The sequence below is a fragment of the Dendrobates tinctorius genome, unplaced genomic scaffold, assembly GCF_039654945.1.
Source record: "Dendrobates tinctorius isolate UK_male_01 unplaced genomic scaffold, ASM3965494v1 ptg000003l, whole genome shotgun sequence".
In the NCBI taxonomy this organism is placed as follows: domain Eukaryota; kingdom Metazoa; phylum Chordata; class Amphibia; order Anura; family Dendrobatidae; genus Dendrobates; species Dendrobates tinctorius.
In genome coordinates this window covers 29,429,362-29,457,316 of record NW_027361671.1, presented here as the reverse complement: position 1 = coordinate 29,457,316, position 27,955 = coordinate 29,429,362, and the positions used below count along the sequence as shown (strand labels likewise).

The 27,955-nt window shown below is 47.4% G+C and overlaps 1 protein-coding gene across 1 annotated transcript in view; it reads left to right on the top strand.

Moving 5' to 3' along the window:
* The window catches only part of ERAP1 (endoplasmic reticulum aminopeptidase 1), a 95,503-nt gene extending 85,538 nt beyond the window's left edge, over positions 1-9,965 (top strand). Inside the window, exon 20 of the mRNA XM_073543193.1 lies at positions 8,883-9,965. Coding sequence (XP_073399294.1) covers positions 8,883-9,029 — 147 coding nt within the window. The 3' untranslated portion in view covers positions 9,030-9,965. The remainder of the gene's footprint in view (positions 1-8,882) is intronic.
* Positions 9,966-27,955: the final 17,990 nt, after the last annotated feature.

The window sequence follows — 27,955 nt, the reverse complement described above, 5'->3', positions numbered from 1 at the left end:
GTGGTATCTGAGGGAGGAGAGGAGCTGCAGAGATTTCTTCCATACATCACACAGCACAGAGGGGGAAATACCTGCTCTTCATTTACTTATTTAGCTCCCTGAGACAATCTGCAGCAACTTGGAGGCTATTTTGCTGCAGAGCTCAATGGTATTGATTTGAATCAACCCCTGATTTGAGGTAAAAAACTTGTTACAGAGCTCTGCACAATGGTTTTCTGTCTGGTCCCTTCCCTCCTTTCCATAGAGGATAATGTATTGTGTCATATGACACCTGCAGTCTGTCTGGGATGTACTTGAGCTTCTTTTTCCTGATGAGTTCAGGAGATGGGGGGGAGTAAAGGCCCCGTTACACACAACGTCCCAGCGATCCCACCAACGATCCGACATGGATGGGATCGCTGGGACATAGTTAGGCTGATCGCTGGTGACCTGTCACATAGACAGACTCACCAGTGATCAGGACCAGCAAGCAAGCTGGTTTCCAAGGTAAACAGCGGGTATCTAAGAGCCGCGCGGCTCTTGGATACCCGCTGTTTACCTTGGAAACCAGCTCCCAGCGTCGCTGATTGTTGGTCTCTCGCTGTCACACGCAGCGATGCTCGCTGGCCAGCGGGAGACCAACAATCAAAAAATGGCCCAGGACGTTCGAGCGTGATCAGCGATACCCGGCAGGGGGGCCGGTCGCTGATCCATGTCTCACACAGCGATGTCGCTAGCGAGATCGCTGTGGCGTCACAAAATCAGCGATCTCTCTGTGTGTGACGGGGCCTTAAGAAGTGTCTAGTAAGTGGGGGAGGAAGCCGATTTCTCTTATCAGACACATTACAAAGTTTCCTCTAATTGTCTATACTATTGATCTATGTAAAGTTTGTTGAAAGTACAGTTCTGTTTTAAGGTCAGCAAGATATTGTCAAATATTCCAAGGGCCGTGGACTCACGGGACAGGGATGTAATATTACCACTTCACAAAGTAGAAACAAAGGGGGGCGTGGCTATGCCGTGAACGAGAGAGGACGCTTGTAAGGAGAGCTCCTCATAATCCTGACAGATCCTAGTCCCTAGGCCCCCCTCCTGGCGACTAAAGGGCCTGTCACACTAAGCGATATCGCTAGCAATATCGCTATAACTTGTGACGTTATAGCGATATCGCTGTGTGTGATACTTACCTACAACCCGCTCCCCCCGCTGCTTATCGCTGATCGCGCGAGAACGTCCAGGACTGTTTCTCGTCGTCAGCTTCCTGCGGCGCTTCCTGTGTAGAGACGAGCGACGAGCATGGAGCCGGGCGGGAGGACGCAGGATCGCCTAGTGTGACAGGTAAGTAGCGACCCCCGTCCCCAGCGATGTCGCTGGTGAGATCTGCCTGTGTGGCAGCTCGCTAGCGACCACTTAGCGATGTACCAGCGATCCTGACCGCGTCATATCGCTGGTCGGGATCGCTGGTACATCGCTAAGTGTGACAGTACCTTTACTTGCAGCTGACTGGACCCCTGTGGACACTGGGACCCCCTGGGCATTCCGTGACAGGTCGGGAGACGGCTTCTGGGAGCTAGCGGCGGGGGAAATAAGAGCGGGCGGCTGGCTCCCCATAAGGCGGCGGCCATCTTGGGCGCGCGGCTCAGCTGCTGAGAGCTGCAGCGCCGGCTTCCATTGCTGCACCGCCGCCGGGCAGTGAAGAAAATCTGAGGGAGCGCGCGGTGAGTGCCCTGGAAAAATGGGCCCCGCGTGGTATCCCTCTCCTATCTGCTCACTGTGCCGGCTGGCGCCATTATTAAGGGAGGCTCTGTGCACCCTCCCCCACTGCAGCTGCCTCTGCAGGGCCCCCCTCCCTCCCCGGGCCATAAAGATCTGAACTGTGCCTAGTTGCCGTCCTTGTACTCCCTCAGGCGTCCCTCTGCAGCCTGATCCATAATTAACTGTTGCCGGCCCTGTTGTCGTCCCAATCTGCGGTGGGTAATACCTGGATCGCACACCTAAATTGTTTCATCAGAACACGCTGCAGACAATCATGAGCCGACTTAAAGGGTCGGGAGCGGCGGAAAAATTGAAGGAGTTTGCTAGACCTGATCCCGCTGAAAGTGCGCGGCATAATAGGAGCACATCTTCTCAAGTTCAGCACAAAAATCGCCATTCTGGGGGCGAAGAGGAGATGGAACAGGAGGAATTGACCCTTAAACAAGCATCTGACCAGTTGATGCAGGCTATCTCATTGACCAGGACATCCCTGACGGAGAAAATTGAGGATGTTTACACGGAGGTGGGGAGACTCCGTCAGGATATGCAGGCCATGAAGGGGCGCGTTACGGAGGTGGAGACGAGGGTGACCAAGGTGGAGGATACCATTACACCAATGGAGGCTAAATTGATAAAGGTGGCGGGCTCCATGAATGCTTGGAAGCAGAAGGCGGATGACTTAGAAAACAGAATGCGCCGAAATAATATCCGTATTGTTGGACTGCCTGAGCGCTCGGAAGGTCAGCATCCTGAGCAGTTTCTGGAGGATTGGCTTAAGACCTCCCTGGGGGACGACTTCTCCGCAATGTTCGCCGTTGAAAGAGCTCACAGAGTCCCTACAAAACCCCTGCCTCCGGGGGCCCCACCTTGACCATTCCTGGCACGCCTGCTCAACTGCAAGGACAGAGATACCATTTTGCGTCTTGCACGCCTGAAAAGTCCTATCAAATTCAACAATGCTGTCGTTTCCATTTTTCCGGATTTCTCCGTGGAGCTGCAGAAGCAGCGGGCACAGTTCTTCAAGGTCAAGAAGCGACTCAGAGATAGGAACATTGTATATTCGATGGTATATCCGGCCTGGCTCCGAGTTGTCCATAAGGGTTCCTCCGTATTTTTTACAGATCCGGAGGAGGCGACTGAGTGGCTGTGGTCCCATGGGGGATCCCCTGCGAAGGAGTCCTAAAGAGGCGGCTGTTACTTCAGATTTTCTCAATTGACGGTCTAATTGGAGCTCTCCCGGCGAGTTCCCAGATGCCAGCTATACCGGACGCTGTACTCAGTGATGGTATCCCCTTGTTTAATTTTTGATGAGGGCGTAGGACTGTGCGCCTATGTTATTAGGTTCCTGTTTTGCTTTTTCTTTTTCAAAAGTTTTAATTTTTATAGTTGTTTAGATGGAGGCCGCAGCCGACGCCAAATTCTGTTATCTGTGTGGGCTCTCTGCACCTGCACCTGGTTCGGGCACCATTATGCACCATATCCAGATGCGGGGGAATGGGTTCTGAGCTGATTTGTATGACCTGGAATTTAAGAGGCATAAAGATCCCTCGAAAGAAAATTAAGGTGTTCTCACAAATCAGACATCACCGTCCTCACATTGTGGCTTTGGTAGAGACGCACCTGACCATGGATACGGTTCGGTGGGTACAGAAATTGTGGGTGCAATGATTTATACATGCTTTTCACACCAGCTACTCAAGGGGAGCGTCACTGTTGATTCATAAGGATGTTCGGTGGGAGGCCAGGGAGGCCCGGAAAGACCCCGAGGGACGATTTGTGTTCGTGCATGTGCTGATTAACTCTCAGAAATATGTAATTCTTTGTATTTATAATCCCCCTCCGGCCAATATATCAATCCTTCAGAAGGCATTGAGCTTTGGTTTAAATTACCCAGACGCACATGTCATCTGTATGGGAGATTTTAATTTGGCCATGAATAGCCATCTTGATAAACTGAGACTGGGCGATGGAATACAGGGTGGGGTCCCCCCTCCGGGCACATCCCAACTGTCACAATTCATGACGGGTAGTGGGTGGCTGGATCTATGGAGGATGCGCCATCCAGAAACGAGGGAATATACTTGCCACTCCTCTACTAGGCGCTCTCTGTCTCGTATAGACTACATTTTTGGGTCCAGCAGTCTGGTGGCGTGGGTGGATGATATTAAACATGGAAGCAGGGGGATTTCGGATCATAGTCCAATTATTCTCAAGCTTAAATATGGGCCATTGACTATTGGGATAGTATGGAAGCTAAATCCTTTTTGGCTGAAGTTGATAACACCTCCTGAAGAACGATAGATCAGTTACGTTGCTTCGTCTTGTCTCACCCTGAACCCCGAAATATTAATGTATTTTGGGATGTCTATCCTCCACGATTTCTCATATTAAACGGGTGACATCGGAGGAGGATGGCGAGATGGAGCGACGTCTGAAAGACTCGGAGGCAGCCTATATATCGGATCAAACTAACAGTAATAGGGTAGAATGGCTTACCGCTCAAAGGTTATATGCTCAATACACTGACACCAAATCGAAACGTAAATTATTTTTTGCCCGGCAGTCTTATTTTGAAATGGGGAATCAGGCAAGTAAATTTCTGGCCTACTTAGTACGACAGCATAATGCAGCTAACACAATTCTACAGATTTGTGATTCAGGTGGTACTTTGGTTTCCTCAACTGAGGAGATACTAAAATACTTTTCTGATTATTATGGTTCATTGTACAACTCTAAGACGGAGGTGGATGGCCCGGAGTGTTTAAATTATCTATTAGACATAGAGCTTCCTACGCTGAATCCTACCCAACAGTCCTTTATGGATGCTGAGTTTACTCTGGAGGAGGTAGAGGACGCCATAAAAGACATGGCCTCCGGGAAGGCCCCTGGGCTGGATAGATTTCCTGTGGAGTTACATAGGAAATATCAGGATATACTGGCGCCCCTTTTGTTGACAGTGTTTCGTGGGATTTGGAAGGGGGGATGCATGCCGGAGTCCTTTTATGAGGCCAATATAATAGTTCTTAAAAAGGAGGGGAAGGATGCTTTAGATTGTGGATCTTACAGGCCTATATCACTAGTAAATGTGGATTATAAAATTTTTACAAAAATTTTGGCCAAAAGAGTAAATTCAGTTATATTAGATCTTGTGCACCCTGATCAGACGGGTTTTATGCCGGGTAAGAGTACTTCCATAAATATCAGACGTGTCCAGTCAGTGGCCCAACATAGCTCCCTGGTACCGGATAATGAATGGGCATTGGCATCGCTGGATGCGGCCAAGGCCTTTGACTCGCTTGAATGGCCTTTTCTCCGTGCATGTTTGCAGAAGTATGGATTTGGTGTTAGATTTCAAAAATGGATTAATGTTTTATACATGAAGCCTAAGGCTGGGTCATCGTAAATAACTCCATATCTGAATCATTCTCACTGTATAGGGGAACTCGTCAGGGGTGTCCCCTTTCCCCGGCCCTTTTTGCTCTTGCTATTGAGGCGCTGGCAATTCGTATAAGATCTTCCCCTAATGTTGCTGGTATAGAAATAGCCGGTCGGACAGATACCATAGGCCTATATGCTGACGATATGGTGATATTTATGGACAAAGCGGAGGAGACGCTAACAAGAGTGATCACTACCATAAATAAATTTAGTAAATATTATGGCCTATATATAAATTGGGAGAAATCTGCTTTGATGCCTCTTTCCCATGCTCCAACTCTCTCCTTACCGCCCATTGTAACCAGTTTTAAATATTTGGGTGTTTATATCTCTAAGGGTAGTAAATTTGATCTACAACTCAACATACAACCATTATGGGAGACGGTCAAAAATAAATTCACGATTTGGGGTAAACTTCCACTGTCTGTAGCCGGACGTATTAATTTAATTAAAATGATATTACTCCCCAAGCTTAGCTACTTTCTTCAACATAGTGCGATGGTGGTGCCCAAATCCTTTTTTGCCAATCTAAATTCTCAAACTACATCCTTTATTTTGGGGAAAGCCAGGCCCAAACTTAAGCTAACCACTTTACAGAGGCCCAAGAGTGGAGGAAGGGCAGCGTTACCCGATTTCTTTTTATATTATCTAGCTGGACAGGCCAAGGCCATAAGTGCATGGATGCCTGGAGGGCACCTCCCGAATTCTGAGAGTCATCGACTTCATGCTGCACAGATTAGTTGCCCACTGGGTTTTTTGGAAATGAGGAAAATAAATGTCTCGAGACAGTTGCCTTTGCTTCGTTTGGCACGATCGATATGGAGACAGATTATGGGGGTGGTTAGATTTGGGGATATTATAGCTGAAATGCCTCTGTGGAATAATGGCTACCTCCCGGTGCTACGTGAACATCCATCCGCCGAGTTCTGGGTTCAGTATAGTGTCTCTGTGATAGGTGATCTATATGATCGTGGAACATTGGTATCCTTTGTGCAATTACAAGTTAGTCGCAGTGTCCCGAGATCCCAGTTTTTCCGTTATCTACAACTAAGATCAGCCTTTCAATCACACATGAGATGTATGGGTATAGATAATGCCATTTTGTCTCTACCAGATAGGGATTCTCAAATCACAGGGCCCTCAGGGTCTCATCTCCTCTCTATATACATATATGTTGTCAGTGGGGACAGAATGTACCTTAGATTCAGTTAAGAAGAAATGGGAGAGGCTCATCCCAGATACACAGGGTGAAGAATGGGAAGAAATCCTGGAGTCACCAATCTGGGTATCTCCGTCTGCCAACAACAGGATGATACAATTATATATTATTAATCATCATTTTTGACTCCAATTCGACTCTTTAAGATGGGCCGATACCCGTCATCGGAATGTTTGAGATGTCCTTCAATAGATGCAGACTTTATCCATATGATCTGATGCTGTCCTGTTGTTGCACAATACTGGAGTCGGGTGACATCATTATTAACATCCTTGGTACAATCCCCTGTTCCCCTTGAACCACTGACTTGTCTGTTTGGAGTGTGGGATGAGGAAGTATGGGGTCATTATGTTGGGATTTTTCTACGGGAGACGCTGTTCTTGGCATGGAAGATACTTGCATTACGGTGGATGGGGAATTCGCCTCCTTCTCTTGGGTCCTGGATCACTCTGGTAAATTCGATTATCCCATATGAACGTACACTGTATCAGAATAGAGGATGCCCGGGCAAATTCGAGAAGATTTGGGAGAGGTGGAACTCCTCTCATCTCACTTTGCAGAGCGGAGATCTCGCACAGTAAACTGTTCATTGTATAGATGTAGGCTGCGGAATAGTTTATGTTTTGGTAGATGTAGCTAGGGTTTAGAAGCCAGGCAGGTTTTATTACTGATACAATAACACAACACTACTGTGATTCAATTGATATTATGCTTGGTTTATTTACACACAATTGATGCACATATTATGCCTTGTTTTCATACTGTCTGAACATATATATAATTTGTATCAAGCTTAATGTCTTGTAGTAAATGTGTGTATTGTAAAACTGCTTATGGTTTAATAAACGAATTAAAAGAAAAAAAAAAAAGTAGAAACAAAGGCTGCGCAGCACTCCCATTATGTGTGCACAAATAGCATTCCACTCCAGAATAAGTAAAATAATTATTTTGGCACTCTAAATTGATGCAAAATATGATATTGTAATGTTTCCGCCAATTATGGCCTTCTTCAGAACAGCATTTCCCCAGCGCCAATTTCTGGTTCTTGGACCATTATACTCTGCTACAAGGGACCCTAGCCCCCACAGCCATGTTCTTCCTATGGCACAGTAAACAGTTCTGAAGAAGGCCATGATTGGCCAAAACGTTAAAATACTGCATAAACAGTGGATAATCTGTATGATGAAATATATCATTTTTTGCATCAATTTGGAGTACTTCAGGCCCCTTACGTGTCTTGAAGTGGTGATCGTCTGATCGCTTGTGCTACAAATAGCAGGACTTCAGCACAACTATGTATAGCAAAAATCACAATCTCCTATTATCGTCGGCCACAGACCGGTGTTCCCAAGAATATCACAATGACAGCAGACCCCCGGCTATCCTGATAACCCATTGGCGCCCCGCGATCACGTGTTTGGGGTGCCAATGTGCAGGATGAAGCGCTTCTGGCCGACACATGTTAAAGGTGCACAATGGCTGACTAGATCAGTCGTGTGAGGAAAGATGTGGTCTTGACACGCAAATATGTTAAAGGTTGTGAAGGGGTTAAAGGGAACTTATCAGTCAATTCATTACGTATGGTAAGTATGAATCCGAGCCTGGCTACATGATTGCAGCTAGTTATGTTTTTCTCTGAAGTGCTCCGGCCCTTTGTACTTGTTGGTGTAACTTTACATCCTGCGCTGGGGTGTTGAGTGTGTAGGGGGCTTAGGAGCTGAGCGATAGCCACATCTGTCTCTAATAAGCTGCGTCCAGAACTGTATTCTGACTGTGGCTGCTAAAGGGAATCTGTCACCAGTGTTTTGCTACATCATCTGAGAGCAGCATGATGTTGGGGCAAAGAAGCTGATTTCAGTGATGAGTCACTTACTGGGCTGGCCGTTGTCATTTGGATAAGATCACTGCTTTACTTGCTACAAATCTTCCAGTTCTTTGACTGTTGAGCTCTGTATAATCCCACCCAAACCAGTGATTGGCAGATCTCTGCCCAGTGTACACAGAAAGCTGACAATCAGTGGTGTGGGCGGGGTTATACAGATCTCATGAATTTGGAGGACTACCTGGCAGCAGGTTTACTAGTCCTCTAGTGATAATTTTCTGCTAATACAAGTGATTTTAGCACTCTAAGCAGCCCAGTAAGTGACATATTGCTGGAATTGGGGTCTCTGTGTGTACATTATGCTTCTCTCATTATAGGCGGCAAAAACCTGGTGACAGATTCCCACCTAACAGTGGCATGTAAATGACATTATAGCCGATGCGTTTCCCTACCACACCTCCAACAAGGCTCTATTATGGTAGGATATTAAAAAGTAGTGAACAACCTACATTATCCCAGTAAACAAAAAAAAATTTCTATATTGGTGCTTAGGATAAGCTATTCCCATATGTGGCCTTTGAGTATACGGTGTACTGTAGCCTTGCGATACAGTATAAATACAGCCAATATGAAGGTGAATGATAGAATTTCTTTCTAATTCCTTTTTAGGCAACAATGTTTTTTGAATCATTGAAAGAGACCGGCTCCCAGTTACGCTGCGTCCAACAAGCAAAAGAAACTATGGAGGAAAATATTAGATGGATGGATAAAAACTTAGACATTGTTCAAACCTGGCTAGAAAACAATAGATTATAGCATAATAGTTTCTGGATGTATGAGCAGCCATTCCAGGGCCGTGTTGGCAGCACTCAGGAGCCGATTTCATTAAGAAACCCTGCACTGAATGTGTCCAAATGTGATCATCTCCCTATGGAAGGTGAAGAAAAGCAATTTGTACCAATTCTGTGATATTATCAAGATACCATGGACAAACAGCTGCTACAGTGCGCAAATGATCGGCCGAACGTAACGTGAATGTCCACCCTTAAATATCATATAAATTAAAAAAAAGTAAAATTCTGCACCGACATTTATAACATATATATATATATATATTAGTCTGGCACATTTTCCTTTTTTGTGCTCTTGGAGGACTATATCAGAAAAAAGAGCTCTGCTCACTATAAAGTATGTGTGTGAATATATATTTATAGTGATTAGAGCTCCTTTTTTCTGATACAGTCCTCCAAGAGCACATATTATTAAAGTGCTGCCGACACTAGAGGGAACATGAAAATGAGTTGCGTACTGTTATTTGTAGGTGTTATCTAAATTTTGAAAGAAAAAAAACAGAAGATGTGCTAATATAATAGAATAAATTATATTGGTGTTTTATTTCCCCTGAGTGATCAAGTATAGGAACGTCCGGCAGCTCTACTCCTCTATGTTTGCTAGTGACCACCAACTCAGCAGGGCTGGCTTATCGGTGGCCTTAGTAGTCGCATGTAGTATCAGTGGCATTATGGTCATGCCAGTAGTTTGGTTTCATTGGTACTGTGCCCAGTTAAAAAAAAAAAAAATCCCAGAAACGCCCTTAGGTTCAATGGAGAACAGTATTCAGTCAGGTTTCAGATCTGTCTATGAAATGGATTTTGAGCTCTGTATCTGGGAAAAAGAGATCCAGCTGCTATAAGTATAGATAATAAGCCAAGTTGGACTAAAAACTACAAGATAATTAAAGGCGGATATTCTAATTTGTCGTGTGCATGGCAATATTGTATGCACAGACCTGATCTACTGCACGCAGACCGCCTCCTGGGCTAACGCTAGGTCTCCATGATATACTACCGTGAGTGTCCTAAAGACATCAATGCTTTGCTCAGGAAAGTTCTACTTTATTCTGTTCCATTTTCTAAAGTTGTGTTTTGTTTTTTTTAGCTTTGCTTTAAAAACAAATAATAAAAAACGAATAAAAAATGTATAGTTTAGGCCGGTTTCACATTTGCGTTACAGGCCGCAGCGCCGGCCTGCACACGGTCTCCGCTAAGCCCCGCCCCCTGCCGTGCCTCCTCCGGTAGCTCCGCCTCCGGGCGCATGACGCGTCATGATGCGTCCCCTATCTTTATCACTGAGGACGCAGGCCATGCGCACTATGCGTTTGGCGGCGCCTGCGTCCTTTTGACGGTGCGCCGACCAGCGCCAAACGCAACCTGTTGCAATTTGGTTGCGCTCGGCGCACCGTCAAAAGGACGCAGGCACCGCCAAACGCATACTGCGCACGGCCTGCGTCCTCAGTGATAGATAGGGGAAGCATGCAGCGTCATGCGCCCGGAGGCGGAGCTACCGCCGGAGGCGCGGCATGGGGCGGGGCTTAGCTGCGGCCGTGTGCAGGCCGGGGCTGCGGCCTGTAACGCAAATGTGAAACCGGCCTTAGAGATCAAATACTGTGATGTACGGTAAACGTGGGCCCATGGCCAATGGCACCAGGGAGGTTTGGCTTCAGACAATGATCGTCTTCTACAATGATATGGACTTTTGAAAAAGATTCATCAATAGAACAATTGTATCAGCCTTGTTCTTCTGAAGGGGTAGTTTAGGCATATAAACCTCAGATACTAAAACTGACTAAAGTACACTCTGATTTATTGGGTACATTTCTATTTTTGCCTTCTTGTGACACATAGGAGCATGTGACATGACAGAAGGCAGAATGTGTTGAAACGTTTATTTTGGGTGCAGTAGTTGAAAAGTTATTCATGCCAAATTACAGCTCTACATCAAAAGAGGCCCAGACAAAACTACACAACTCAGCAGTTCAATGTTGATTTGTTGTTCTCGCTGACTTGGCCCATTAAAGAAATCATCTACGTTGGTGGCGCCGGGATGGTGGGATTGAGAAGACGAGTTTTCCTTCTTTGGTTCATATCATTTTCTGCCTTTGGCTCAATCTTGAAAAAGTCATTTTTTTCATAATTATTACTGTATACCAGTAATCGTGTGTTAATTTGCCATAGTGAAATATATAATTACCATAACATTGTCAGAAAATATGTCTGTATGCCCCCCACTGCTGATGCAATAAAATTTGTCTCAATCCTATGGCTGTTTTGTTAAAGATGTATACAGAGTAAAACTTCCACCTGTAGCACACCCTCTTTATACAGTAATAATATATATACATACATTACACACTGTAGGAATGAGGAAAAGGTGCAGTGTACAGGACTCATGACATCCATTATATGACTGGCTGCTAATCTGATTGTCAGACCAGTATTGCCACATTTCTGACCACATGTAGCTTGCTGCGTTATTACAGTACAATCATCTGTGAGTAAAGGCCCTTTTACATTTAGCGATGCACCAGCGATCCAACCAGCGATCCGACCCGGTCAGGATCGCTGGTGCACCGCTAAATGATCGCTAGTGAGCTTTCATACAGAAAGATCTCACAGCGATGCAGCAGCGACGCAGCGCACGATACTCACCTTTCACACACAGCGATCCTGCGTCCTCCCGCCCGCCTCCACGCGTCGCTGGACGTCACAGCAGGAAGCCCAGCAGGAAGCTGACGACGAGAAATGGAGCCGGACATTCTCGCGCGATCAGCGATGGACAGCGGGGGAGCCGGTCGCTGGTAAGTATCACACATAGTGATATCACTAGCAATATCGCTATAACGTCACAAAACCAGTGACGTTTTAGCGATATTGCTAGCGATATTGCTTCGTGTAAAACCCCCTTAACACTTGTCTGTCAGACATTTCATTAAAATCCTAAGTTTGGTTCTTTAGAATACATTGTATGGACAATAATATTGGGACACCTCTCTTATTCATTGAATTTAGGATTTGTATTCAGGCCCATCAGCACAGATACATAAGATTTCTTCTAAATATTCCCTTCTTAACTGGGAGTGGTATTGATGAAAAATGGAAGTGTTTAGGAACCACAGCAACTCAGCCACGAAATGGGAAACCTCGAAGTTACAGAGCGGGGTCGACAAGTGCTGAGGGACATGGAGCACAGACATTCCCAATGCTCTAAGTAACTGCAGATGCCAGACTTCCTCCGAGATTAACATCAGCACAAAATGGAGCGCCAGGAGCTTCATGATATGGCTTAACATGGCAGAGGGTCTGCATGAAAGTCTTACATCACCAAGCACCAGGGGCGGGCATTTCATTTGTACAACCGCACAGGGACCTAAGAAGTCAGATGGCCACTGCTACCTCCAAAGCAGGTGGAATTGTGCATTATGATGAGCTGTTGGGCAGCCAAGGGCCCAATATACTGTTCCTGCACAGTGGTCCTGTCTGTGTCCACCAGCGCCCAGCACGATATCAAGCGTCACATGGCATGATGTAACCCAGTCATCGCTGTGCAGTGATGAACCAGGATTCTCTATCTGGCAGTCTGGTGGACAAGTTCAGAGCCTTGAACTCATCCTCAATGATCAACTTTGGGATGGACTAGAATATAGACCGCAAGCTAGGCTGTTTCGTCCAACGCTAGTATTTGACCTCACAAATGTTGTTCAGCAAGAATGGACACAAAATACCTGCAGACATCCAAAGGGATGGAAAAAAACCCTCCCAGAAGAGTGGGTGCTGTTGTAGCTGTGAAGTGGGGCGACCTCTATTTCTCGTTCGCCTTATTGGGGGACACAGAGACCATGGGTGTATGCTTTGCTGCCACTAGGAGGCTGACACTATGCACAAAAAAATGTTAGCTCCTCCTCCGCAGTATACACCCCACTGACCGGCACCAATTTCCTCAGTTTAGCTTAGTGTCAGTAGGAGGTGGACACGGGTCTTTCATTAGACCCATATCTACCTCGTCGTGCGTCGTTCCTTTACAGGTTCTACGGAGGGATACAGAGTGAAAAGTCACATCTGTACTCCCATATGGAGTCTGCGAGTACGGTGTGTACTGCCACCCCGTATCCTTGCAGTTCTCCGCGGCAGGACCAGCCAGACGGACGCCGACACCAAGACGTGCCAGCGACTCCAGGGGTCCTTGTCGCCAGTCTCCCTCCCACTCGCCTACCAGAGCCTGTCGGTTGGATGAGACGCAAGACTTCTTCAGACCCAGGTAACGGATCGGGGATGGGCGAGTATAGATCTTCTCCCCCCCCCCCCCATCTGGGGACAGGGAGCACAGGGCCTTTTTCCTTTCCTCCCCTTCAGAGCGGCTTGCGGCTGCGGCTTCCCCTTCTTCCGACCTCCGTGCCGACCCCCTGCTGACAGGCAGCCGCCGCAACTAATTTAGGCCCCGGCTTCAGTTCGGGCCTACCGCTGCGTCGCGGCCACGCCCCCCGCCCCTTTCTTCTAAGCGGGCTTCTCTCCCGCTCTTCCCAGGCCCTCCCACCGCCTGTCCTTCACCTGCCCAGCCTGCTATTGGCTAGAGGGCGGTGAATTTTAATCCTGCGATGTGCTCCGCCCTCCCTCCTCTCCTGGACGCGCGCTATTTCTCAGGCAGGCGCCATTTTACCAGCCTGTTAGCCGGACACCAGCTCGTCACCGGATCATCTGCCAGCTGGTTTTTTCGTTCAGGAGGTCTATCGGCCGGATTTCGCTCTGACCTGCATCCACTGACAGGTCGCAGAGCATCGCTTCTGGGGACACCGGACTGTGAGTAGCTCTGCACTGCAGACTGACCCTTCTCTGCCCTCTGTCCCCCAACCTTTCGGCATTACCTGAGCTTTTCACTTTGTCTACCTCTAAGTCTGATCGTACCCGCTCTACTGCCCCCCCTGCACTTTAGTCAAGTTCTTTGCATGTTCTTCGTGCAATCGCAAACTTCCCTCAGGCCAGTCCACTCCCCTCTGCCTGGATTGTAGCAACCCAATTCAGCCTGACGCCGTCCAGGAGCCATCTAGGGCCCCAGGTGAGAGTGAACCCCCCATGCCTGGCTGGGCCTCGTCTCTATCACAATCAGTGGCAGACCTCACCAGAGTGTCGCAGTCCCTGGTGGCCGTTCTTGATAAGTTGCCCCTGGACTCTTCAGCAGGGCCAAGCAGGTCCCAAATTGTTCCATCTGAGTCAGCCAGCGTTAGTCGCAAAAGACCCAGGCAAGATGCCCAGCCGGATTCTTCTCCTAGTCCCATCTCACCGCATAGCCCTTCTCAGCAGCCTCCCTCTCGGGCCTCCTCTCCCGAGTCAGGTGAAGCGCTTTCGGACAGGTCATCTGAGGGGATTTTAGAGCTGGATTCAGAGGCAGAACCTCATTGCAGCGATCCATCATACTTTCGATATTGCTGACTCCCCTGCGAAATCCTCAGATCAGGAGGTTTCGTTCAGACGGGCAGAAGCTCCCTCCAGGGTTTTTCCTTTCCATTCCGAGTTTGGGAAGATTTTTACCAAGGAAAGAGAGGATCCGACCAGATGCTTTCAAAGAGGAAAACGTCTAGGCGTACTCTACCCATTTGCTAAGGAGCTCACGGACAACTGGTTGGCCTCTCCCTCGGTGGATCCGCCCGTGTCCAGGCTTTCCAATAACACGGTTCTCCCGCTTTCAGGCGTGGCGTCCCTAAAGGATTCTAATGACAGGATCATAGAATCCCTGACGAAGTCTGCCTTTGAAGCGGCTTCAGCGGCTGTGTGCCCAATCTTTGCTTCATCCTGGGCAGCAAAGGCCATAGCCACGTGGGCAGACGACCTTCGACAAGGCGTCTTAGATAAGGCGCAACTGGAGCGTTTGGCCGATCTCGCCAATCAGATCTCCCATGCTGGGGACTATCTTCTTTCCGCTTCCTTGGATGCCGCATCCTGTGCAGTTCAGGAGTCAAGCAACGTAGTTGCAATTCGACGTACAGTTTGGCTAAAGGCCTGGCAAGCGGACTTGTCTTCTAAAAAGTCCCTCACTAACCTGCCTTTTCAGGGGGTGCGCCTCTTTGGGTTCCAATTGGACCAGATTATTAAGGACGCCACCGGAGGCACGAGTTCACTCCTCCCTCAGTCCAATCCTCGCAGACCTCCACTAAGGCGTCAGTTTCGACCCTTTCGGACTTTCCGCCGTTTCAATACGGCGGACAACTCCTCCAGCCAACAGAGACCGCAGGCTCGCCAAGAGACAAAGAAAGTTTCCTTCAGACCCACTCCTTCCTGGCGATCCCACTCTTCCCAGGGCAGACCGTCCAGATCTGGATCTGGACGGTCTACTTCAGCATGACTATCGTCGGACACGCGAGGGGCCTTTCCAATTGGGAGGCCGACTTCCTTCCTTCAGGGATGTTTGGCTGGCCTCCGTAGAGGACGCTTGGGTCAGGGAGGTCGTATCCTCAGGATACAAGATACAGTTCGTCTCTCTCCCACGGGATCGTTTCTTCTAATCCCGGCCTCCAAAGGATCCAGCCTTGATCCCGGGGTTCTCTACGGCTATCGCCTCTCTCCTCAGACAGCACCACTACCAGCTCGTCGCACTGCCCTTCGGCCTTGCCACCGCTCCCAGACTCTTCACGAAGATCGTGGCTGCGTTGATGGCTTTGTTAAGAGTCAGAGGTCTCGTTCTTTTCCCGTACCTAGACGATATTCTGATCAGGGCTCCCTCATTTCAACAGGCTCACCAAAGTTTGTCAATCATCCTGGACACTTTCCGATTTCGGGTGGATCGTCAACAGGAAACAGTCCTGTCTGGTTCCTACCCAACGCCTGGTCTTTCTAGGCCTTCTGTTCGACACTCGTCGGTCAAGGGTCTTTCTCCCACAAGAGAAGATTCTCTCTCTGCAGCAGGAAGTACGATCGCTGCAGATCTCACGATTCCTGTCCCTCCGTACAGCCAGGAGGGTCCTGGGAAAGATGGTGGCGGCGATAGAGGCAGTTCCCTTTGCCCAATTTCACGCCAGACCTCTCCAGCAGGCCATTCTGTCGAAGTGGAACAGGTCGCCTCGGTCCCTGGATCGCCCTGTTCCTCCTTCTTACCGGATCAAGCGGTCCCTCCACTGGTGGTTGTCGTCACCTCTCATTCTATCGGGTCGATTCTTCCTTCCCATTCGCTGGCAGATAGTAACCACAGATGCCAGTCTCCTCGGTTGGGGTGCAGTGTTCCGCAACCACACTGTTCAGGGTCGATGGTCGGATCGGGAATCAGTACCGATCAACATTCTGGAGATTCGAGCTATCCATCTTGCTCTTGTTCACTGGGAAAGGCTCCTCAAGGAACTGCCGGTACGGATTCAGGCAGACATCGCCACAGCGGTGGCATATGTCTACCGCCAAGGGGGAACACGGAGTGTCTCAGCCCTGGCGGAGGGGTCCAAGATTCTTCGTTGGGCGGAGATTTCCGTTCCGACAATTTCCGCGGTGCACATTCCCGGCGTAGACAACTGGGCCGACAATTTTCTCAGCCGCAAGGGTCTCACGGCGGGAGAGTGGTTCCTCCATCCGGAGGTGTTTCATCTGCTCTGCCTTCGGTGAGGAACCCCGGATGTAGACCTCATGATGTCTTGCCTCAACAGGAAAGTCCCACAATTCGTGTCCAGGTCTCGGGACCCTCTGGCAGTGGGCGCCGACGCCCTGGCCGTACCTTGGTCCCAGTTCGGCCTTCCCTACCTGTTCCCTCCTCTGCCTCTTCTTCCCAACCTGTTGAAAAAGGTCAAGGCAGAAGGAAATCCAGTCATTCTCATCGCCCCGAATTGGCCCAGAAGGTCTTGGTTCGCGGACATTGTCAACCTTCTCGCGGACGCCCCCTGGAAGCTTCCAGACAGAACAGATCTGCTGTCTCAGGGACCGATTTGCCACCCCAATTCTCGGCTACTCAATTTAACGGCGTGGCTGTTGAGACCGAGGTTCTGAAGCGGGCAGGATTTTCCGACCAGGTAGTTCAGACCATGATCCGAGCCAGAAAGCCATCATCTTCCAAGATCTACTACCGTACTTGGAAGGCCTATTTCACTTGGTGTGAGACCAATGACATCGCGCCCATGTCCTTTTCGCTCCCTTCAGTCCTAGCGTTTCTTCAGGCAGGATTGGATGCGGGCCTTGCCCTCAGTTCCCTGAAGAGTCAAGTTTTGGCGCTGTCCATTCTATTTCAGAAAACATTGGCTTCCCGTCCTCAGGTTAAGACCTTTCTTCAGGGCGTGGCTCACACGGTTCCGCCGTACCGGGCGCCCGTGGATCCATGGGATCTTAATCTGGTTCTTGAGGTTCTGCAAGGTCCTCCCTTTGAACCCCTCAGGGATATTTCCCTTTCTCTCCTTTCTTGGAAGGTAGCCTTTCTGGTGGCCATCACCTCCGTCCGGCGCGTGTCGGAATTGGCAGCTCTTTCGTGCCGCTCCCCTTTTCTGGTGCTCCACCAGGATAAAGTAGTTCTGCGGCCTCCGCCCTCTTTCCTGCCGAAGGTGGTGTCCTCGTTTCACCTCAACGAGGATATCGTGCTACCATCCTTTTGTCCGTATCCAACTCATCCCCGAGAGCTGTCCTTGAACAAGCTGGACCTGGTTAGGGCGATAAGAGTCTATCTGTCTAGGACGACTTCCTTGCGAAAGACAGAGTCTCTTTTCATTATCCCTGATGGGGCGCGGAAAGGTCACTCGGCGTCAAAGGCCACTATTGCTCGCTGGATCAGATCGGCAATTCTGGAAGCCTACCGAGTTAGGCGTCGCGGAGCCCCTCCGGGGATCAGGGCCCACTCTACTCGAGCAGTGGGTGCCTCCTGGGCGGTGCGCCACAGAGCTTCCGCGCTGCAGCTTTGCAAAGCTGCAACATGGTCATCGGTTCACACGTTTGTGAAATTCTACAGAGTCCACACCTACGCTTCGGCGGACGCCAGCCTAGGTAGACGGATTCTGCAGGCCGCGGTAGTGAGTCCGCTGGCCTGATGGAAGTTTGTTTCCCACCCCAGGGACTGCTTTGGGACGTCCCATGGTCTCTGTGTCCCCCAATAAGGCGAACGAGAAAACAGGATTTTTTGGGTTGCTTACCGTAAAATCTGTTTCTCGGAGCCTTCATTGGGGGACACAGCACCCTCCCATGTTTTACAACTCCTGTTCTTATGTTTGTCGGTTGGTTACAGTTGAGTTGTCTGTTCTGTTTTCATTTTTTTTTTGTAAATTCTTTATTTTGGAATTTTAAACATCACCATTAAACACAACACCAGTTCTCAGGTACAGTTGGCGAAATGTTAAGTAATGGTTGGTTTAAGGCGAGAAGGAAGGAAAAAATGAGGGAAAAATAGGTAGGGGAGAAAAGGGAAAAAGAAAGGGAAGGGGAAAAAGGGTACATATTCATATACAGTATCAACAACATTAACATCATGTGGTTGACAACATGAGCACAATCATTGAATGGGTGCACTTCGGAAAATAACACATCGCACTACATTACATTTGGGCTATCTAGTTTGGGGCAGTGAGGCTAGGAGCCCCAGAGCAGAAGCCATCTGATTCAGTTAAACTTAAGAAACTCTAAAATGCCCATAATAATAATAATAATAATAATCTTTATTTATATAGCGCCAACATATTCCGCAGCGCTTTACAGTTTAACAGTTTCAAAACACAAGTCATAAGTAACAACGCTAACAATACAATAATTAAAGCAAAATAAGACGAAATAAGACGACCCTGCTCGTGAGAGCGTACAATCTACAATGAGGTGAGGGAGATACAGAGTACAGGTGTGTATTTACAATGGTGTATTTACAATGAAGGTCCAGCCATCTTGCAGGAGAGAAGGATGGATGGAGATAGTGAATGGGCTACGCACGCACACTTACACAGAGAATGACTTTGATTAGTGAATGTGATAGGCCGCTCTGAACAGGTGTGTTTTGAGGGAGCGCCTAAAACTATGCAAATTGTGGATAGTCCTGATTTCTTGGGGTAGAGCATTCCAGAGGATAGGAGCAGCACGGGAGAAGCCTTGTAGTCGGGAGTGGGAGGTACGGATTAGTGCAGAGGTTAGTCGAAAGTCGTTTGCAGAGCGCAGCGATCGGCTAGGCCGATAGACAGAAATGAGAGAAGAGATGTAAGGGGGTGCCGCACTGTGGAGAGCTTTGTGGGTGAGAACAAGTACTTTGAATTGGATCCTATAATGAATGGGCAGCCAATGTAAGGACTGGCGAAGAGCAGACGCATCCGAGTACCGATTACCCAGATGGACGATCCTGGCTGCTGCATTGAGTATGGACTGGAGAGGGGATAGTCGAGTGACGGGGAGGCCAATTAATAGAGCGTTGCAGTAATCCAGGCGAGAGTGGATCAATGCAACAGTGAGGGTTTTTGTTGTTTCCATAGTGAGAAAAGGGCGGATTCTAGAGATGTTCTTTAGGTGTAAGCGGCAAGAGCGGGCAAGGGATTGTATATGGGATGTAAAGGAGAGATTGGTGTCAAACATAACACCCAGACAGCGCACCTGCTGCCGGGGCGTTATTGTGGTACCACCCACGGAGAAGGAAATGTCAGATTTAGGGAGGTTAGTAGACGGCGGGAGCAGAAGAAGTTCAGTTTTGGAGAGGTTGAGTTTCAGATAGAGAGCGGACATGATATTGGAGACTGCGGACAGACAGTCACTGGCGTTCTGTAGTACAGCGGGGGTAAGGTCGGGGGAAGACGTGTATAGTTGTGTGTCATCAGCATAAAGATGGTACTGAAAGCCAAATCTGCTGATGGTCTGTCCAATTGGGGCCGTGTAGAGAGAGAAAAGAAGGGGGCCAAGGACTGAGCCCTGAGGTACCCCGACAGCAAGAGGAAGAGGAGATGACGTGGAGCCAGAGAACAAAACACTGAAGGAGCGGTCAGAGAGATAGGAAGAGAACCAGGAGAGTGCAGTGTCCTTAATGCCTAGTGACTGGAGCCTAGAGAGTAGGAGATGGTGGTCAACAGTATCGAAAGCTGCAGATAGGTCAAGAAGAATGAGCAGAGAGTGGTCACCGTTACGTTTTGCTGTCAGAAGGTCATTGGTCACTTTGATGAGTGCAGTTTCAGTCGAATGTAGGGGGCGGAAGCCGGACTGTGAAGGGTCTAGAAGGGAGTGAATGGAGAGGTAATGGGTAAGGCGGGAGTAAACTAGGCGTTCCAAAAGTTTAGAGATGAAGGGGAGATTGGAGACTGGTCTGTAGTTGTTTGTGCAGGATGGGTCGAGAGGTTTCTTTAGTAGTGGAGTAACGATGGCGTGTTTGAAGGAGGATGGGAAAATGCCCGAGGAGAGGGAGAGATTAAAGATTGTAGTTAGGTGGGTTGTGACGACTGGAGAGAGAGACTGGAGGAGATGTGAGGGAATGGGGTCGGTAGTGCATGTAGTCGGACGAGAAGAAGAGAGGAGTCTGGAGACTTCTTCTGTTATGGGATCAAATGTGGAGAGTGAGCCAGGGGAGATGTAGGAAGGGATGGGAGTCACAGCACTTGGTGGTTGGGAGCAGATTTCTTGATGGATATTATCTATTTTTTCTGTAAAGTGGGAGGCCAGGTCATCAGCACAAATGTCTGTGATAGGGGCTTGTGCTTTTGGCCTGAGGAGGGAGTGAAAAGTGTCAAAAAGTTTCTTGGGGTTGTTGGCTAGTGAGGAGATCAGGGTGGTGAAGTAGGTCTGTTTGGCAAGGTGAAGGGCAGCGTTATAGGTTCTTAACATAAATTTGAAGTGGATGAAGTCTTCTGGTGTGCGGGTTTTTCTCCATAGGCGTTCAGCACTCCTGGAGCATCGCTGGAGAAGTTGAGTTTGCGATGTGAGCCAGGGCTCTTTTACTCGGTGTTTGGAGGTTCTGAGGGTGAGGGGAGCTACTTGGTCAAGGGTGCTTCTAAGAGTGTCATTGTAGTGATGAACAGCCAGATTAGGACAGGAAAGAGAGGAGATTGGGGACAGAGATGAGTGTAGGGAATCTGAAAGTGTCTGAGGGTTAATAGCTTGTAGATTTCTGACTGTGGTAGGTAGGAATGAGCTGGGGTGGGCGAGGATTTGTGAGCGTGAAGGAGAGAATGTTGTGGTCAGAGAGTGGAAGCGGTGAGTTGTTTAGGTGGGAGATTGAACAGAGCCGGCAGAAGACCAGATCAAGGGTGTTACCGTCCTTATGTGTCTCAGAGGTTGAAAGCTGTGAGAGGCCTAGAGAGGTGGTGATAGAAGCTGGGATGCAGATGTGGAATTAGGGCTGTTAATGGGGATGTTGAAGTCTCCCAGGATGAGGGTTGGTAGTTCTGAGGACATGAAGTGTGGCAGCCAGGCTGAAAAGTGGTCAAGGAAGAGGGTGGGTGAGCCTGGGGGCCGGTATATGACCGCTACCCTGAGGGAGAGGGGACGGAAGAGCCTGATGGTGTGGACCTCAAAAGAAGGGAATAAGAGTGATGGGACTGGGGGGGATGACCTGGAAAGTGCATTGTGGGGACAGGAGTATGCCAACTCCACCACCAGGTCTGTTTGTGGGTCTCGGGGAGTGAGAGAATTGTAAGCCACCGCAGGAAATGGCAGCAGGAGAGACAGTGTCAGAATCCTGAATCCAGGTTTCAGTGAGGGCCAACAGATTGAGAGTTGTTCAGAAAGTAGTTGTGTAGGAAAGGAAGCTTGTTACAAGCAGACCGTGGATTCCAGAGGGCACAATTAAAAGATTGAGATGAGGGAGTGCAAGTAATGTTAATCAGATTATTGTGGTTTCGATATGAGGTAGGGTAGGGGTCGAGGTTGGGGGATGGTGGACCAGGGTTGGGGGAGATGTCCCCTGAAATCAGTAGGAGAAGGAAGATAAAGAGCCAATAGTTGTTGGAATTGTAAGTAGTTTTTTTCTGCGATGTGTTTGGGCAAGATGGGCTGAGGTTTCTCAGGAAGGTGAGGAGTGTGTGGGAGCTGTACATGGGAGAGGGAAGTATAGAGGGGCTGATGTGTATGAGTCGTGATGGAGGGGGGATAGGGTGATGAATGTGGATGGCAAGGGAACACAGGAGGATACAAATAAAGCAGATGGTTAAAGGGGAAGGCAAGGTGTGGGTTACCTGACTCCTGCCCTGTATAACTGCCGTTTTGCTGGATGCTTATCTTCTGTGATGCTTTGCTTATGGGATGCTTGCGTGCTGTACCCCACACTGCGTGCTTCCCCTTAGCAACTACTACATATATAGGCCACACTACAGGGTCAGGAGAGAGGGATTGTGGGAGATGATCCTTAAAGAGGATTGTCTTCTAAATACCTATTCCAAGGGGCCCAAGTCAACACGTAAGCTCTATGATTATAAATTTCCCAGCTAGACAGCTCCTCTAAGCGATAGATCTGATTTATTTTAGCATACCATTCTCCCAACGTGGGAGGAGCTACATCCTTCCAATGGGCAGCTATCAACTGTCTCGCCGCACTCAACATCAGTGGAAGAAGCCCATGTTTTTTTGGTAAAAAATCTTTTGACGGGCATGAAAGGAGAGCTTCCGTGGCTCTAAGATCAACCTTTATTAGTCTTAATTTTTTGAGAACTAGTTCAACTCCCTCCCAAAAAACTCGCAATCTAGGGCAGTCCCAGAATATATGTGAATGATGTCCTCTAGAATTGAGGCATCGCCAACAATCGTCATTATCCGCGAGGCCCAACTGGAATAATTTAGCTGGAGTTAAATGCCACCTAGTTAATATTTTATAAGAATTCTCCTGCAGAAGTACACATCTGGAAAAACCCCGAGCATTTGACAGCATTTTAGATATTTGGTCCTCTGTAAACGTGGTATTAAGTTCCATTTCCCAAGAGTGTATAAACGAGGGTTTAGAATGTACAGTCGGAGAGATGAGATGTGAGTAAATGCGAGATATAATTTTTAGCCGTGGGGATGGAAGTTTAATCATAATATCTAACCAGGACCAATTAGATTTAGACGGGAATCTCCGTCCAAACTGTAAAAGTGTACGTCTGATGTGTTGTTTTTGGAGAAAATTTGTTGGTTGAGTCAACGCACCCTGTGGCCAAGACCCCTCCCGCAAGATGCTATTACCATAAAAACTATTCAACGTTTCTCTAGGGAGGTTGGACCATAAATTGTATGGGTCTTGAAAATCTAACAAATAGGGAATTGAGCCGATCGGTGTCAATGTTGAGGGGAAGGTATCTTCCGGGAACTCTCCCATTACCAATCTTTTAATACGCAACGTAGTTGTAGTTACGTCATCCAACCTAAGAGAGGCCGGCGGTTTAGCCTTAGTCCAAAGATACGGCAAACCTCTCGGGCCCAATAAAGCCCAGTCAACACTATCCCCCTCCTCCCTTCCAGCACAGGACACCACCTTTAACCATCTACTGAGATGAATAGCCTTATAGTATAAAAGAAGGTCTGGGACCCCCAATCCTCCAGAAGAGAGAGGGCGAGAAAGAAACTTATATGGCAACCTAGCCCTTTTAGATTTCCAAATAAATTTTCCAATAAGGGATTTTAACGTTCCAAAAAATGTCAGGGGAATCCGAATCGGAACCATGTTCATAGTATATAGTATAATAGGCATTATATATGCCTTAAACACATTAATACGACCCATCCAGGATAAAGTGGGTAGGCTATACTTCTGCATCAGGCTTTTGACCTTTTGAATTAAAGGAATGTAGTTTTTGTGGAATAGGTTGGCGGGATCTCTAGTTATCATTATTCCCAAATATCTAATAGAATTAGTGGCCCAAGAGAATGGAATCTGCGTACGAATAGTGGAGGTCTGAGAGTGAGGGAGACCAACGCTTAGCACTTCAGATTTTGACAAATTAATTTTGAAATTAGAAAGGAGACCAAAGTGATGAAAGGCCTGAAGGATAATTGGGAATGCTTGGGATGGATTGGAGATAAGGAAAAGCAGATCATCTGCGAAAGCTAGAGTTTTAAGTGACCTTCGACCCACCGACAACCCCTCTATACGTTAGTCTTGTCTGATGCTTTGTATCAAAGTTTCTATAACTAAAATGAACAAAGATGGCGACAAGGGACAACCCTGTCTAGTCCCGTTATTAATCCCAAAACTATCTGACAGGGTGCCGTTGACTCTGACTTTGGCCGTCGGTTGAGAATAAAGCGAGAGGACTGCTGTTATATATTGAGGAGGGAAGCCAAACCTAATCATTACTTGTTCCATGAACCTCCAGCTCACTCTGTCGAAAGCCTTCTCAGCATCTGTCGACAGGAGCATCAAGGGCATACCCCGAGTCTTAGCAAACATTATAGACTGAATAACTTTAGTAGAATTATCCTTCCCTTCCTCTTAAAAAGCCTACTTGATCTGCATGAATTTGCTTAGGTAAGAAATTGCTTAATCTGCCCGCTAATATTTTAGCCCACATCTTAATATCTGCATTAAGCAGTGATATTGGTCTGTAGCTAGCGCACAGGTTGGGGTCTTTACCTTCCTTAGGGAGGACTGTGATGTATGCCTCTAAGGATTGTCTAGGGGGGAGCTGGCCTTCTAAATAGGAATTAAACAAAGACACTAGGTGAGGTAACAGTGGTTTTATAAACTTTTTATAATAGATAATGGGAAGACCATCTGGACCCGGTGCCTTTCCATTCGGAATAGTAGAAAGAGTGTCTAAAATTTCTTTGGGGGTAACTGGGGCAGTCAACAAGGACTGGCCTTCAAGAGTTATTTTAGAGAGATGTAGTGAGGTCAAGAATTCTTTTATTTTTGCCAAGGCTGTGACTGGCTCCTGCATGCTATCCGGTGTATTTAAATTGTATAAATTTTCATAAAAGGTTTTAAACTCCCTGGCAATATCTGCAGTCCCGAGAATTGAAGAGCCATCTAAAGCTCTGAGTTGTCTAATAAACGTCTTTTCTTTTTGTTTCTTAAGTAGGGATGTCATAAGCTTACTACTTTTATTGCCATGAAGATAGAACTTCTGCTTACTTCTCATGTAAATTTTTGCTGATTGAATGTTTAAAAGGTTTTTTAAATGAGGTTCTCAGATCTGTCAGTTCAGATAATGTTTTATTTACTTGAGATCTCTTATGTAGTCTCTCGAAGGAACTAGTTTGATGTAGAATAGACACAACCTTTTTTGTTCGCTCTTTTTTCAAATAGGAGCCTAGGGCTATAAATTCCCCTCTCATTACTGCTTTATGTGATTCCCATACCATAGGCAAGGGCGGGCCTGAGTGCAAATTATTTTGAAAAAAGAAGTCAAGAGTGTTTGTCAGTTTTTCAATGTGGGAATCCGAGTCCAATAGTGTCTCATTCAGTGACCATGACCCAGCCGGCCGTGGTAGAGTTTTTATCTCTATGTCAAGAAAAATGGGAGCGTGGTCTGAGAGAGAGATGATATCTATATTAGCTTTTTTAACTAATTGGAGATTAGCTGTTTGTATCAATAGGTAATCAATTCTGTGATAGCTATTATTCGGATGGGAATAAAAAGTGTAATCTCTGCCCGAAGGAAAAAGTGTTCTCCAAGGGTCTATCAGATGCAATTTTTGTAATGAAAGGTGTAATCTTCTCAGCGCCCTTTGAGAAAGAGCCGACCTGCCCGTCGAAGTATCTGAGGCTGGGTTCAAAGATACATTAAAATCCCCTCCCACAAACAACAGACCCTCAGTAAAAAGTTCTAGAACATTCATTGTTTTACACAGCCAACCTATCTGGTGCATATAAATTACACAGGGTAATCTTAGTGTTGGCCAAAAAGCCCTTAATTATAATGTACCTGCCTTCTGAATCTGATAAACAATCACTCAAAATAAAGGGAACATTTTTCTTTATAGCAATACTCACTCCACTTGACGCTGAACCGCCCGCGCTGTGATACCAGGTCGGGTAGCGAGATCTAGACATATCTGGGACTCTCCCTTTTTTAAAATGTGTCTCCTGCAGGAAAACTATACTAGACTTCTTTGAATGCAAAAGATTACTTGGCTTCTCTTACTCGGGGAGCGTAAGCCCTTTACATTATACGAGGCCACTGTCATAGTGGCGAAGTTCACCTTATCACCCATAGTTTGGTAAAGGAAGTAATAATAAAGATTCCTCTGTCATCAAACCACCGAAATTAAAAAAAAAAAAGATGAAAAAAATAACAAAAAACCTAAAAATTATTAAGATAAAACAAGAGAAATATAACAAGAACCAACTACCTGTCTGTAGCAGAGGTAGGGGGTCAAACATACCTCCCATAACAGAGCAGGAAATAACATTTTTGACACATGAGTGGCACATGTTAACTTATACGGCAATTGAATGATATCAACACCTGAGTAAATGTCAAACTTAGCAAGCTAAAATAAGATAGAACATGTCCGAGTGGACCGAGGGGTCCGGCTCCAGTATTGGAAAAATGCAACCGAGAGAAGCACAAGAAAGCTCAGGGGGGTATCTCCTTTTCCATTCCAGATTTCCCTCTTTTAGGAGTCGAGCGTTTCTTTCCTAAGACCCAGTCACCCTGCCCTCCAGTAAAAGCATGGACAGGGGGAGGTGTGCGATGATCCATGTCCAGAGGTAGCCAGGAAGGAATATCCATAGGGGCAATGCCAAAAGCGTCCCATATTTTGGTTAAATCTTCAGGGGTCCGAACCATTATTTGCCTACCATCTCCTTGTATAGATATACCAAACGGAAACAGCCATTTATATAAGATTTTACGTGAGCGTAACACCTCCAGGAGGGGCCTTAGGACTCTTCTTTTTGCAAGGGTTGACGGCGCAACGTCCTGATAAAGATGAATAGCAGATCCCTCATAAGAAAGATTTTTAATGTCTCTTGAGGCAGACAAAATAGCATTGGTATCCAAATAGCTCAATAGGCCGCAAATCACATCCCTCGGAGGTTCCGCTGGCTTCGGCTTTGGTCTAAGTGATCTATGCACCCTTTCTATTACAATTCGATCACATGTTTCTTGTGGGATTAAGAGGGCGAAGATCTCCTTCGTAGATTTTTCTAATATTTCTGTGGAAACACTTTCAGGCAAGCCTTTTATCCGTATGTTCTTCCTACGACTCCGATTTTCCTGATCCTCGAGAGCCAGAAAAGAGTTGTTAAGCTGTGCTCTGTGGTAGTCCAGATGCTCTCTCATGGCATTGGAGTGGCTAATGATAGAGGACTGAGAGGACTCCAAAGACTCCACTCTATTACCAATGTGTAGCAAGTCCGCTCTCATACCAGATATCTCATTAACTAATGGTTTTATAGCTTGTGCTAATAATTTTTTAAAAAACGATCTAGAAAGTTTCCCAGAGTCTGATTGAGTGACATCGCTGCCTGAAGCATCATCACTGGAGTCTGAGTCCTCGACATGCTCCTCCTCCACAACCTCTGCAGGGAGCCTTTTAGCATTAGGCTTAGACGAAGCAATTTATTTTTCAAAAATTTATCCATTTCACCCCGTTTGCTTCGATACGCCTCTGCAGCCAACGGTTTTGCACGCTCTTTGTTAGTTTTGACCATTTTGCTTGATTGAAGCGTGCCTTTAATTTACCACCCGTGCGTCAAGAAAAGTCTAGTAGAGCATTTTTCTATATGAAAATAACCCCATGTAACTTGGAGGGCGAGGGGTTAATATATGGAAACATCCGTGGGGATCTGCTGGAGCCGGTAGGGACAGGGTAACGCCAACTCCCCACCGCGGCGCTTCAGAAAAGACACAATGTCCTCCTCACCAATGTCGCATAAATCTGCAGACAGCAGCACCTCTATGTGGGGAGAGCGATATCCCCCGTTCCAAAAACAACTCAGTCCCTGGGAAATGTCTCAGCAAAACAGGGGGCCGTCAACAACCCGTCTGGCCCAGAGCCAGCACCTTCCTCCACCGCACGTAGCGATAGTAATCCCCGCAGGCCCCACAGACAGCTCACCGGGGGCTCCCTCTCACCGCC